The 14,606-nt window shown below is 45.5% G+C and overlaps 1 protein-coding gene across 1 annotated transcript; it reads left to right on the plus strand.

Moving 5' to 3' along the window:
• The first annotated feature begins 737 nt into the window (after nt 1–737).
• On the plus strand, nt 738–2,249 carry LOC129828463 (uncharacterized). The gene is made up of 2 exons (XM_055889498.1): nt 738–822; nt 1,342–2,249. The coding sequence occupies exons 1-2, from the start codon at nt 738–740 to the stop codon at nt 2,247–2,249; spliced, it is 993 nt and encodes a 330-aa protein (XP_055745473.1).
• The last annotated feature ends 12,357 nt before the right edge of the window (nt 2,250–14,606 follow it).

Consider the following 14,606-nt stretch of genomic DNA (forward strand, 5'->3'; position numbering starts at 1 on the left):
CATGAATCCAACATAGAAATGATTCATTTGTAGACAAACTGGAATTAAAGCCAGACAAAGTCAGTGGCTCAAAATATACATGTCCTTCAAATGTTCATATTTGGTTGTGTCGAAAACCAAACATAATTCAATATAATTTTGCAAACTTTAAATAGCCTAATGTTAAGAAAATCTTACAAATGTAACAGTATTCATTCAACTTTAAAATAACACAAATTATATTGCCACATTTTGAAGTTACCGTAACTGTAAATGTCTTCTAATGTAATCATAGAAAGTCTGCATGTTCAAGATAGCATGCTAATGTCGCAGGTCTGTGGAGATCTTCACAATTGCTATTATAATCTGCACAGAATCTCAAAAAGAATTGATCCCTTGCACTATGTACTTTTAATGTAATCTCAACTGCAATCCAGGTTATTTGGTTGTGCTATTAGATGAAGCACTGTGATAACACATTAAGTTGTTGTTTAAATACTAAATATCTGACATTGTATTCCTATTTGTACTTGATTGTGTTTTTAGATAGTTGAAATCATAGATAATGATAACACATTGGGAATTCCAGAAACTTCTCGCTGTCTTTTTGAGTGGATGAATAAAGGTTGAACGCAGGTGTCACAATAAGTGCCATATGCAGCAACCTGTAACTTAACTGAAGTTCTTCCCCCTACCGGTGACCCTACTGTGTCTTAAAAGAGCCAGCTCAGACATTGTAACGTTTTGGTAATAGGATGATGGAATTGGCTGAAGCAGTGCGGAGTCTAAGAGAAGGCGTGTGGAGTGTCTGTGTGATGTACTGGCTTCACGAACAGATGCTAGGTGGGTTTCAGGCTTACAGCATCAGAGCCATCAATTAGTACAACTGATTACATCTCCCTGCATTGTGCTTGATATAATGAAGAAGTGAACAGAAGAGATTGAGGAAGTTCTATGTAAATGTTTAAAAGACAGAAAAGACAGGAATATAGACGATAAATGATGACTTCAAGACATACAATATAAGCTTGATGCCATCAAGACAAAGTAAATTGAATAAATTCTACTTAAGGGGAGAGCAGGAGTGAACAGAAGGAGTGAAGAACAATATGGGTGAAAATACAGAAATATGGAGGACATACAGTATGTTGTCTGTACAATCCATAAGTTTCCTGTCAGATACATTATAATAACTATAATCCACCTGTCAATAGCCTGTAAATGGTCTGTATTCAGGCCCAAAGACATGCACTCATACCTGCACACTCGCATGCAGGACACACACACTGCATGATGACACTTACTGTGCATTTGCCTACCTGCAGCTCCTTCCCCCTCTAGCTAAGACCCTTCCCCCTCTAGCTAAGACCCTTCCCCCTCTAGCCAAGACCCTTCCCCCTCTAGCCAAGCCCCTTCCCCCTCTAGCTAAGACCCTTCCCCCTCTAGCCAAGACCCTTCCCCCTCTAGCCAAGCCCCTTCCCCCTCTAGCCAAGACCCTTCCCCCTCTAGCCAAGCCCCTTCCCCCTCTAGCTAAACCCCTTCCCCCTCTAGCCAAGCCCCTTCCCCCTCTAGCCAAGACCCTTCCCCCTCTAGCCAAGCCCCTTCCCCCTCTAGCTAAGACCCTTCCCCCTCTAGCCAAGAACCTTCCCCCTCTAGCCAAGCCCCTTCCCCCTCTAGCCAAGACCCTTCCCCCTCTAGCCAAGCCCCTTCCCCCTCTAGCTAAACCCCTTCCCCCTCTAGCCAAGCCCCTTCCCCCTCTAGCCAAGACCCTTCCCCCTCTAGCCAAGCCCCTTCCCCCTCTAGCTAAACCCCTTCCCCCACTAGCCAAGCCCCTTCCCCCTCTAGCCAAGACCCTTCCCCCTCTAGCCAAGCCCCTTCCCCCTCTAGCTAAACCCCTTCCCCCTCTAGCCAAGCCCCTTCCCCCTCTAGCCAAGCCCCTTCCCCCTCTAGCCAAGACCCTTCCCCCTCTAGCCAAGCCCCTTCCCCCTCTAGCTAAACCCCTTCCCCCTCTAGCCAAGCCCCTTCCCCCTCTAGCTAAGACCCTTCCCCCTCTAGCCAAGACCCTTCCCCCTCTAGCCAAGCCCCTTCCCCCTCTAGCTAAACCCCTTTCCCCTCTAGCCAAGCCCCTTCCCCCTCTAGCCAAGACCCTTCCCCCTCTAGCCAAGCCCCTTTCCCCTCTAGCTAAACCCCTACCCCCTCTAGCCAAGCCCCTTCCCCCTCTAGCCAAGCCCCTTAGCCCCTCTAGCAAAGCCCCTTCCCCCTCTCGCTAAACCCCTTCCCCCTCTAGCCAAGCCCCTTCCCCCTCTAGCCAAGCCCCTTACCCCTCTAGCCAAGCCCCTTCCCCCTCTAGCTAAGCCACAGCTAAATGGACCTTTAATAAAGAAAGAGAAACTGCACGGCAGACTTAAGGCATGGCAAATTAAAACCCAGACTGCGCCTATCGGTTGAAAGCTAAATTGTAATTACTCAATTCAGGTTAGTTAATGTCAGAGCCCAGGCATACTAAAGATAATTCGGCTGGGCTGTTCATCTTGTAGGGGGGTGGAGGGGTAGTTGTGTGTGTGTGTGTGTGTGTGTGTGTGTGTGTGTGTGTGTGTGTGTGTGTGTGTGTGTGTGTGTGTGTGTGTGTGTGTGTGTGTGTGTGTGTGTGTGTGTGTGTGTGTGTGTGTGTGTGTGTGTGTGTGTGTGTGTGTGTGTGTGTGTGTGTGTGTGTGTGTGTGTGTGGTGCTGAGCGCTAGCTGGCGATTCCGTAACAATCAAGCCAGTAATTACCAGCGGGGATCCAGCCAAGCGCGGATGGAGAGACCCAATGTCATTAACTTGCCTACCGTTCACCTCGGGAAACAGGGAGGGGGGATGGTTGTCATTATTTTCTATTTTTCAGGAGAACAGCAGCACAATTTGCTACTGAGTGAGCAAGATATACGCATTACACACACACACGCACAAACACACACACACCTTTGTCTGATGGCCCAGCCACCCGGCTGAAGCACCCAGTCTCATCGCAGGACTGTGAGTAAGACAGCTGCACCTTGGGGTGGTAAAAGGGACCAGGGCAAGAGACTAATTTGGCTTGAAGAATCACACTAAATTCATTATAGTCGCTAATGCCTCCATGACATTAATAATAAATCCTCAGTGGTTTGCTAAAGGGAAGGGATGTAAAGGATAGAAGTGGATGAAAGGATAAAAGAACTGTGAATGGTTGAATGTGTTGGAGTAAATTTACGTCGGTTGGTAGAAAATCCTACCAGCTCTCACAGTCTCACCTCAGAATTAGATGTTCATCCATGTTTCTCAAACTTCAAATTTCGAAGTTGTTCCAAATGTCAAGTTTCAAAGTGTTTAAGGTTCAGTTTAGGCATTAACGTTGTATTTTAAGGTTAGGGTTAAGTTCAGGCATATGCTTTCAAGGTAAGGAAATGAACATCTAAATATGTAAAATTCCCAACAATCCTTTAATGAGGGTGACCCCTGGAAGTTGTGCTAAACATCCTTCCTTCCTGTTTTGTCTCCAGCGCATCAGACAGGTGTCTGATGCAGAGCCAGCAGGGTGCCTTGGCAGGCAGTGATGCATCATGGGTATACCTGGATCCACTCTCGGTGTAGGTAATCCAAGTTCACCCATATCAAAGAGAATTATTTATTTGTAGAGCAGAACTGGGAGACAGACAGACAGACAGACAGACAGACAGACAGACAGACAGACAGACAGACAGACAGACGAAAAGAGAGAGAGGGGTTGGCTGGCTGGTATAGCTTGGAGAGATGATACAGAGAGAAGGATAGAGTGCGCCAGAGGTTTAAATAAATGAAGATCTTTCCAGAAACAGTATCATCCACCATGCACCAAGTAATTAAATCCCTGGACAAGTTTCCCTCCATCCCAAAATCATCTTTCAAATGGCACCATACTCCCTACAAAGTGCACTACTTTTGACCAGCCCTATAGAATTAGAGACGCAGACTTTGTGATAGTTTTTTTGTCTCGCAGATAAACCTCCTTTCTATCTTTAAAATCCTTCAAAGGAATACTCCCAATGGGCCTCTCAGAACAGAGCTGTGCCTTCCGGTCCGCTCTGTCTCTAAAATAGTCAACTGATTCTAGATGATGTGTGTGTGTGTGTGTGTGTGTGTGTGTGTGTGTGTGTGTGTGTGTGTGTGTGTGTGTGTGTGTGTGTGTGTGTGTGTGTGTGTGTGTGTGTGTGTGTGTGTGTGTGTGTGTGTGTGTGTGGCTTGTCTGGTCCCATCTACGTCCCGCCTCTTTGGGACCAGAGCACTCCTGGGACTAACTTACCCCTGTGTTCCAGAGCCTAGCTTGTTGTCATGGCAACTGAGGACTGAGAGGGTAGGCAATTGTTTCCACCTTTAAAAAACCTGTCATCAACTCAATTGTACTAGCACAGACACACACAGACAGGCAGACTCAAAGCGTTGCCCCCATATGACTGTCCATCTGTCTGTCTGGGTGGCTGGCCTTCCTGTTCTGCAATGTCTCCCACTGATTCTTGTCAACTGGGAACAAACAGGTAATTCTAGTTTTAGTTGTTGCTTTTCAACCTTCTCTGACTGCTTGTTTAAAGAGGGCTTACATTATTAATTACATCTAAAAATGATCAATGAACGCATATCCTAGATAGGGGGGAGAGGTTTTTGGGAGGTGTATGTTTTTACATTTGTGGAGATCCTTGTGAATGTGCTTGTCATTCAGGCCTCCCAATAGTCCTATTCATTAAATCTGAGAGATTGGGAAATGATGGAGAAGTTTTAGCAGAGCCCTACTGACACCTGGTGGTCATTTTGACCATATTTGCAGGGTTACCTCAAAGCAAAGACACAATCTCAATGACTATGGTCAGATCAAACAAATCAAATTGTATTGGTCACATATACATGGTTAGCAGATGTTGTTTTGAGTGCAGCGAAATGCTTGTGTTTCTAGTTCCGACAGTGCAGCAATATCTAACATGTAGTCTAACAATTCCACACAACTATTTAATACACACAAATCAAAGTAAAGGAATGGAATAAGAGTATATACATATATATATGGATGAGTAATGACAGAGTGGCATAGGCAAGATGCAATAGATGGTATAAAATACAGTATATACAGATGAGATGAGTAATGTAAGATATGTAAACATCATTATTAGAGTAGCATTATTAAAGTGACTAGTGATCCTTTTATCAAAGTTGACGATGATTTCAAGTCTGTATGAGGGCAGCAGCCTCTCTGTGTTTGTGGTGGCTGTTTATCATTCTGATGGCCTTGAGATAGAAGCTGTTTTTCAGTCTCTCTGTCCCTGCTTTGATGCACCTGTACTGACCTCGCCTTCTGGATGGTAGAGGGGTGAACAGGCAGTGGCTCGGGTGGTTGTTGTCCTTGATGATCTTTTTGGCCTTCCTGTGACATAGGGTTCTGTAGGTGTCCTGGAGGGCAGGTAGTTAGCCCCCGGTGATGCGTTGTGCAGACTGCACCACCCTCTGGAGAGCCTTGCGGTTGAGGATGGTGCAATTGCCGTACCAGGCAGTGAAACAGCCCAACAGGAGGCTCTCATTTGTGCATCTGTAAAAGTTTGTGAGGGTTTCTTCAGCCTCCTGAGGTTGAAGAGGCACCGTAGCGCCTTCTTCACCACACTATCTGTGTGGGTGGACCATTTCAGTTTGTCCGTGATGTGTACACCGAGGAACTTAAAACTTTTACCTTGTCCACTGCTGTCCCGTCGATGTGGTTAGGTGGGTGCTCCCTCTGCTATTTCCTAAAGTCCAAGATCTCCTTTGTTATGTGACGTTGAGTAAGGGGTTGTTTTCCTGACACCACACTCGGAGTGCCCTCATTTCCCCCCTGTAGGCTGTCTCGTCATTGTTGGTAATCAAGCCTGGAGGCGTGCATGGCCACGTAGTCATGGGTGAACAGGGAGTATAGGAGGGGAATGAGCACGCACCTTTGTGGGGCCCCAGTGTTGAGGATCAGTGGAGTGGAGATGTTGTTTCCTACCTTCACCACCTGGGAGAGGCCCGTCAGGAAGTCCAGTACCCAATTGTACAGGGTGGTCTTGGTGGTGAAGCCATGCAATGATATGGTGTTACACTCAATTCCTGGAGGGCTGTGTGTTTGCTGTTTTATGTTAATTTTATTAAGATATAATCAACCAGGTGAGGGGAATTCCTAACTACCCAACAAGCACATAACATTCTGAGAACCATGTTTCTTAAAGTTTGGTGAGAGCGTGGTTGTCCTTTGGTTATCATGCATACAACCTTCCCACAACTTTTTTTGAATGGTGCAGGATAGTTGCTTGGCTTTTATTATTTTTTTGCACATTTAAGAAACTTGACAAAAAAACACAAATAAATCGTGGCATTTCATTACTTTAACAGAATGTTTCCTAAAAGTTCAAACATGGTTACATTTTACTTAACTTTTGGTAATGTTCTAGGAATGATCTCCAACTGGTTTGACATTGTGAATGTTCTCAAAAGATCAGAGAATGTAAAAAAAACTACTTTCTTTAGTGGGAATTTCACTACTTCAGCATAATGTTTCCTTCAGGATTCCTCATGGTTCTATTTAAAGTCGTTCTCAAGTTGTTCTAAGAACGTTAAGAAAACTTTCCATAAAAAAACACAAGGAAAAAAACTATAGTAACGTTCAGAGAACATTCTATGAATGTTATTTGGAAACATATACATTCAGATCTCAGAATCAACAAAACACTCTCTATCCTCTATCTTGTTACAGTTGAAGTCGGAAGTTTACATAAACCCTAGCCAAATACATTTAAACTCAGTTTTTCACAATTCCTGACATTTAATCCTAGTAAAAATTCCCTGTCTCAGGTTAGTTAGGATCACCACTATTTTAAGAATGTGAAATGTCAGAATATGAGTAGAAAGAATGATTTAATCCAGCTTTTATGTCTTTCATCACATTCCCAGTGGGTCAGAAATTTACATACACTCAATTAGTATTTGGTAGCATTGCCTTTAAATTGTTTAACTTGGGTCAAACGTTTCGGGTAGCCTTCCACAAGCTTCCCACAAAAAGTTGGGTGAATTTTGGCCAATTGCTCCTGACAGAGCTAGTGTAACTGAAACAGGTTTGTAGGCCTCCTTGCTCGCACACGCTTTTTCAGTTCTGCCAACACATTTTCAATGGGATTGAGGTCAGGTCTTTGTGATGGCCACTCCAATACCTTGACTTTAATGTCCTTAAGCCATTTTGCCACAACTTTGGAAGTATGCTTGGGGTCATTGTCCATTTGGAAGACCCATTTGCTACCAAGCTTTAACTTCCTGACTGATGTCTTGAGATGTTGCTTCAATATATCCACATAATTTTCTTGCCTCATGATGCCATCTATTTTGTGCATCACGCACAAGCTGCCACCCCCATTTTTGTTTAATCAGACCAGAGGACATTTCTGCAAAAAGTAAGATCTTTGTCCCCATGTGCAGTTGCAAACTGTAGTCTGGCTTTTTTATGGCTGTTTTGGAGCAGTGGCTTCTTCCTTGCTGAGCGGCCTTTCAGGTTATGTCGATATAGGACTCGTTTTACTGTGGATATAGATACTTTTGTACCTGTTTCTTCCAGCATCTTCACAAGGGCCTTTGCTGTTATTCTGGGATTGATTTGCACTTTTCGCACCAAAGTATGTTAATCTCTAGGAGACAGAGCGCGTTTCCTTCCTGAGCGGTATGGCGGCTGCGTTGTCCCATGATGTTTATACTTGCGTACTATTGTTTATACAGATGAACGTGGTACCTTCAGGCGTTTGGAAATTGCTCCCAAGGATGAACCAGACTTGTGGAGGTCTACAATTTTTTTGATCCACGCGAAGGTGATCAAAGACATTAATGAAATAGGAACCAATTTTCCTTGATTTATGTGTACTGTAGATATACACATGTAAATGTGATATTTGAGGTTCTCTCGCACTAATTGATTGTACAACGTATACACACAATATTATATTATGATTTCAGTTTGTGAGTGTGTGATATGGGGTTAGAACATGTTTATTTTCGACTTTAGAAAGAAAACCTTTTATAAACAATGGCAACACTGCCATGTTGATCTGCGGCTTGCTGTTGGAAACCACATTAGTGTCCTACTTCTGGCTGTCACAGATGCACCTACCTCTACTTTACTCCTTGACTTTCATCTACAGTCGGTTGCATTAGCCTTACCACTCAAATGTGACCAATATCTGCAGTGATGCTCGTGGCATCTTGTCATCTTTGCTGAGCCCCATTAGAAAAAAAGCATGAACACCCCATTGAAAACCCCATTTCATTTTGATGGTTTTTATTTTAGTTCGTTTTGGAGTGAAAGATAATAGTTTCAGTATAGTTTTCGTTTTTCAAATAGTTTTGTTAATTATTTTATTTAAGTTGACTAAATTGTTTTCTTATGTTTAGTTTTAGTTTACTATAACAACCTTGGTGTGTAGCGACTCAAGGCCTTATAACTGGATAATGAGAACTGGCATTATAGGTCAGTCATTTTAGATGAACCTATCAGAAGAACTAGGTGAACCTGCTCAGGTGAAGGCTGCAACTGCCTCTCTCTGTCCTTCCATCTCTTTCTCTCTCCCTCTCTCTCTCTCTCTCTCACCACCTCTCTCTCTCTCTCTCTCTCTCTCTCTCTCTCTCTCCCTCTCTCTACATACTGACAGGCTCTTATCTTAGCATGACCGATGCCTTCTAACGGGATGAGAAGTAAGAACTTCCTGCTTTCTCCTTCCCGCCATCAATCCTCCCTTCCATCTCTCCTCTCTTCAACCTCTCCTCTGCCATCTATCCTCCCCTTCACCTATCTTGCTTTTTCCAAATGCGTCTCAGACATCTGATGCTCACTGCCTACAGTGCCTTGCAAAAGTATTCACCCCCTTGGCGTTTTTCAAATTTTGTTGCATTACAACCTGTAGTTTATTTTTTATTTGGATTTAGTGCTTATAGTGCGCCTCGGCAGTCCAGTATGCCCTGTTCCTTCTCCCCTCACTCGCCTTGAGGTGTGTGTCCCCAGCCCGGTACCACCAGTTCCGGCACCACGCACCAGGCCTACTGTGCGCCTCCAGGATCCAGTATGCCCTGTTCCTGCTCCCGTTTGTACAGCGCCGCCTGAGCTGCCCGTCTGTCCAGCGCCGCCTGAGCTGCCCGTCTGTCCAGCGCCGCCTGAGCTGCCCGTCTGTCCAGCGCCGCCTGAGCCGCCCGTCTGTCTGGAGCCGCTAGAGCCGTCCGTCTGTCCGGAGCCGCCAGAGCCGCCCGACAGTCAGGAGGCGCTAGAGCCGCCCGCCAGTCAGGTGCCACCAGAGCCGCCGCCAGTCAGGAGCTGCCAGAGCCGCCCGTCAGTCCGGAGCCGCCCGTCAGTCCGGAGCCGCCCGTCAGTCCGGAGCCGCCCTTCAGTCCGGAGCCGCCCTTCAGTCCGGAGCCGCCCCTCAGTCCTGAGCCACCCCTCAGTCCGGAGCTGCCTTTCAGTCCGGAGCTGCCCCTCAGTCCTGAGCTGCCCCTCAGTCCTGAGATGCCCCTCAGTCCTGAGATGCCCTTCAGTCCGGAGCTGCCCCTCAGTCCGGAGCTGCCCCTCAGTCCAGAGGCGCCCCTCCATCCAGTGGCGCTCTCGACAATGGTCTTCAGTCCGGAGGCGCCACTCCGGAGGCTCCAGAGGCGCCACTAAAGCGAGTAATGACTATGGTGGAGTGGGGGCCACGTCCCGCACCCGAGCCGCCGCCGTAAGAAGGCCCACCCGGACCCGCCCCTTCAGTGTCAGGTTTTGCGGCCGGAGTCCGCACCTTTGGGGGGAGGGGGGTACTGTCACGCTCTGACCTTAGTTATCTTTGTTTTCTTTATTATTTTGGATGTTGTTCCTGTCTAGGGGTTTTTGTATGTCTATGGGTGTTTTCTAGTCTAGGTGTTATATGTCTATGGTTGCCTAGATTGGCTCTCAATTAGAGGCAGCTGTTTATCATTGTCTCTGATTGGGAACCATATTTAGGCAGCCATATTCCTTGGGTAGTTTGTGGGTTATTGTCTATGTGTAAGTTGCCTGTGTCTGCACTTGTTTATTATATAGCGTTACGTTCGTTTGTTGTTTTGTAAGTCTGTTTAAGTGTTCTTCGTTTCGATATAATAAATAGAAGAATGTATTCCTATCACGCTGCGCCTTGGTCCTCCTCTCTTCCACATTACGACGAACGAGACACATAGCCAAGAGACTTGCAGCTGTAATTGCTGCAAAGGGTGGCTTTAAAGTATTGACTTTGGGGGTGTAATGACTTTGGGGGAGTGAATAGTTATGCACGCTAAAGGTATCAGTTTTGTCTTATTTCTTGTTTGTTTCACAAAAAAAAAATATTTTGCATCTTCAAAGTGGTAGGCATGTTGTGTAAATCAAATGATACAAACCCCCCAAAAAATCTATTTTAATTCCAGGTTGTAAGGCAACAAAATAGGAAAAATGCCAAACGACTTTCACAAGCCACTAAAGATGCTCACGATGGCACCATCCCTCTTTCCTGCAGCTCATTCTGTTTATTCTCTCATTTCTATTTCTCATTACTTCCTTATTTTTCCTTCTGTAAAAAAGTGATTGTTTAAGTTAAGTGCAATATGGTAATGTGTATGAAGATAAATAAGATAATATAAATGTTATTTATATATACTATTATTTATATAACAAGTGCCCTTAAACTTCTTATGGCTGCAGGGGCAGTATTGAGTAGCTTGGATGAAAGGTGCACAGAGGTGCCCAGAGTAAACGGCCTGCTCCTCAGTCATAGTTGCTAATATATGCACATTATTATTAGTATTGGATATAAAACATTCTGAAGTTTCTAAAACTGTTTGAATTCTGTCTGTGAGTATAACAGAACTCATATCGCTGGCAAAAACCTGAGAAGTTCCACTTCCTGTTTGGAATATTTCTGAGGGTGGTAGATTTTGAACCAAGCTCTCATTGAAATTACTGCGAGATATGGATGAGTTTTCACTTCCTACGTCTTCCACTAGATGTCAACAGTCAATAGAACTTTGTCTGATGACTCTGCTGGGAAGTGGGGCCGAAGGAGACAGGAATGATTAACCAAAGCCATGAGGTGACCACGCTTTGTCCACGCGCGTTCACGTGGGAGGCAGCTCCGTTCCATCGCTCAACTGAAGTCAATGTAATTCTCCGGTTGGAACGTTATTCAAGATGTATGTTATAAAACATTCTTAAGATTGATTCAATACATCGTTTGACATGTTTCTACTGACTGTTACGGAACTTTTGGACATTTCGTCACGTTATAGTGGACGCGCTTTGTGACTTTGGAATTGTTTACCAAACGTGCTAACCAAAGTAGCTAATTGGACATAAATAACGGACATTATCGAACAAATCAAGCATTTATTGTGGACCTGGGATTCCTAGGACTGCATTCTGATGAAGTTCATCAAAGGTAAGGAAACATTTATCATGTATTTTCTGGTTTCTGTTGACTCAAACATGGCGGCTAATTTGGCTATTGTTCTTAGCGCCGTCTCAGATTATTGCATGGTTTGCTTTTTCCGTAAAGTTTTTTTAAATCTGACACAGCGGTTGCATTAAGGAGAGGTATATCTATAATTCCATGTTTATAACTTGCAATATCATCTACATTTATGATGAGTATTTCTGTTGAAACAATGTGGCTATGCACTATCACTGGATGTTTTTGGAACTAGTGAATGTAACGCGCCAATGTAACTCGGATTTTTATATATAAATATGAACTTTATCAAACAAAACATGCATGTATTGTGTAACATTAAGTCCTATGAGTGTCATCTGAAGAAGATCATCAAAGGTTAGTGATTAATTGTATCTCTATTTGTGGCTCCTCTCTTTGGCTGGAAAAATTGCTGAATTTTTCTTTGAGTTGGTGGTGACCTAACATAATCGTTTGTGGTGCTTTTGCTGAAAAGCCTATTTGAAATCTGAAACTTTGGTGGGATTAACAACAAGATTACCTTTAAAATGGTATAAAACACATGTATGTCTGAGGAATTTTAATTATGAGATTTCTGTTGTTTGAATTTGGCGCCCTGCACTTTCACTGGCTGTTGTCGTATCGATCCCGTTACCGGGATTGCAGCCATATGCTTGGCTTAACCTATGAATGTTTGCCTTATTAAATCTTTGTTTTGTCATTGATATATCTGGCCTGCACATTTGTTCCAAACCATCACATTATTTTATTTATTGTAGGCCAGTGCCGTGAATTGGGATTGGGGGGTTACACCATGTCGAATAGGCTTAAAATGCATACTTTTGAATAATAAATTAACTTAGTGTGTATTACAAAGTAGTAGCTAAGGAAACAACTCAAAACTGCACAAAGCAGCGGCCTATAGGAACCACTAAATGCCATTTAACCAGGCTATTACAACATAAACTGAGTGACGTGCAGCCTAACCTACAGTGCTGCCTACACAAAAGATACTGCTTTAAAAACAACCCAGTGCTGGGTAAATATTGGACAGAACACACGTTTGGTTATTTTTGACCGAGCCAGTTGGGTCACTTACTTGGCTTATTGAGCCATGATCCACTGGGTCAGATCAGAAGACTGGAAGCGTGGCTTAGTAGGGGCCTGACTTTCAGCTCATTTTTGGCCACCCGTGAGGGTACATTTCATTCATGTTCATAATTTTAAGTGTGTACTCAGCAAATTTCAATTTTCATTCAATATTTTTTTAATTATATTTTAATATAAAATGTATATTTAAATATTATAAGAAAGTAGTAACTATCCCTACATTGGGATGTGCATAGGCTCTTAATAACCTTTACTTAATACTCATCCCGGATCCGGGAGCATCCTCATCAAAAAAGCTGACTAGCATAGCCTAGCCTAACGGGACAGGGATATCATATAATATAATTTTCATGAAATCAGCAAATGAAAGATAAACATCTTGTGAATCAAGCCATCATTTCCAATTTTTAAAATGTTTTACAGCGAAAACACAATATGTATTTCTGTTAGCTAACCACAATAGCCAAACAACCTGTAACGGCTTTCTTCCTGGGATGAAGGAGAGGACCAAAATGCAGCGTCGCTAGTGTTCAACATGTTTAATAAAGAAGAGACAATAACGTGAACACTATACAAAATACAAAATAACAAATGTGAAAACCAAGACAGTCCTATCTGGTGCAGAACACAAAGACAGGAAACAGCCACCCACAATCCCCAACACAAAACAAGCCACCTATATATGATTCTCAATCAGGGACAACGATTGACAGCTGCCTCTGATTGAGAACCATATTAGGCTGAACACAGAAACAGACAAACTAGACACACAACATAGAATGCCCACCCAGCTCACGTCCTGACCAACACTAAACAAGCAAAACACACAAGAACTATGGTCAGGACGTGACAGTACCCCCCCTCCTGAGGTGCGGACTCCAGGCGCACCCCTAAAACTCCAGGGGAGGGTCTGGGTGGGCATCTGTCCGCGGTGGCGGCTCCGGCGCAGGACGAGGACACCACAACACCATTGTCTTTGTCCCCCTCCTTAGCGTCCTTTGAGTCGCGACCCTCGCCCCCGACCCTGGTCTAGGAACCTTCACAAAGGTCCCCCCTAGATATAGGAGACAGCTCAGGACAGAGAGGTAGCTCGGACAGAGAGGTAGCTCGGACAGAGAGGTAGCTCAGGACAGAGAGATAGCTCAGGACAGAGGGGCAACTCCGGACTGAAGGGGAGCTCCGGACAGAGAGGCAGCTCTGGACTGAAGGGAAGCTCTGGACTGAAGGGCAGCTCCGGACTAATGGCAGCTCCGTGCTGAGGGGAAGCTCATGACTGGAGGGCATCTCATGACTGGAGCGCAGCTCATGACTGGTGGGCAGCTCATGACTGGAAGGCAGCTCATGACTGGAAGGCAGCTCATGACTGGAAGGCAGCTCATGACTTGAGGGCAGCTCCTGACTGGAGGGCAGCTCCTGACTGGCTGGCGGCTCTGGCAGCTCCTGACTGGCTGGCGGCTCTGGCAGCTCCTGACTGGCTGGCGGCTCTGGCAGCTCCTGACTGGCTGGCGGCTCTGGCAGCTCCTGACTGACTGGCGGCTCTAGCGGCTCCTGACTGACGGACGGCTCTAGCGGCTCCTGACTGACGGACGGCTCTAGCGGCTCCTGACTGACTGACGGCTCTAGTGGCTCTTGACTGACGGACGGCTCTAGCGGCTCCTGACTGACGGACGGCTCTAGCGGCTCCTGACTGACTGACGGCTCTGACGGCTCGGGACAGACGGGCGGCTCTGACGGCTCGGGACAGACGGGCGGCTCAGATGGCGCTGGGCAGACGGATGGCTCAGATGGCGCTGGGCAGACGGATGACTCAGATGGCGCTGGGCAGACGGATGGCTCAGATGGCGCTGGGCAGACGGATGGCTCAGATGGCGCTGGGCAGACGGATGGCTCAGATGGCGCTGGGCAGGCAGGCAGTGCAGACGGAGCTGGGCAGGCAGGCAGTGCAGGCAGCGTTGGACAGACGTCCGACTTTGACCTGCTGAGGCGCACAGTAGGCCTAGTGCGTGGTACCGGCACTGGAGGTACTGGGTTGGAGACACGCAACTTAACCTGTTTGGCGTGCAA

The sequence above is a fragment of the Salvelinus fontinalis genome, chromosome 30, assembly GCF_029448725.1.
Source record: "Salvelinus fontinalis isolate EN_2023a chromosome 30, ASM2944872v1, whole genome shotgun sequence".
Lineage (NCBI taxonomy): Eukaryota > Metazoa > Chordata > Actinopteri > Salmoniformes > Salmonidae > Salvelinus > Salvelinus fontinalis.

What these genes read in the sequence shown, in the direction of transcription:
- LOC129828463 (XM_055889498.1), top strand. Translation starts at nt 738, where the DNA reads ATGGAATTGGCTGAAGCAGTGCGGAGTCTAAGAGAAGGCGTGTGGAGT. An exon ending in GCTTCACGAACAGATGCTAG is followed by an intron (nt 823 to 1,341) that starts GTGGGTTTCAGG and finishes TTCCCCCTCTAG; the next exon opens with CTAAGACCCTTCCCCCTCTA.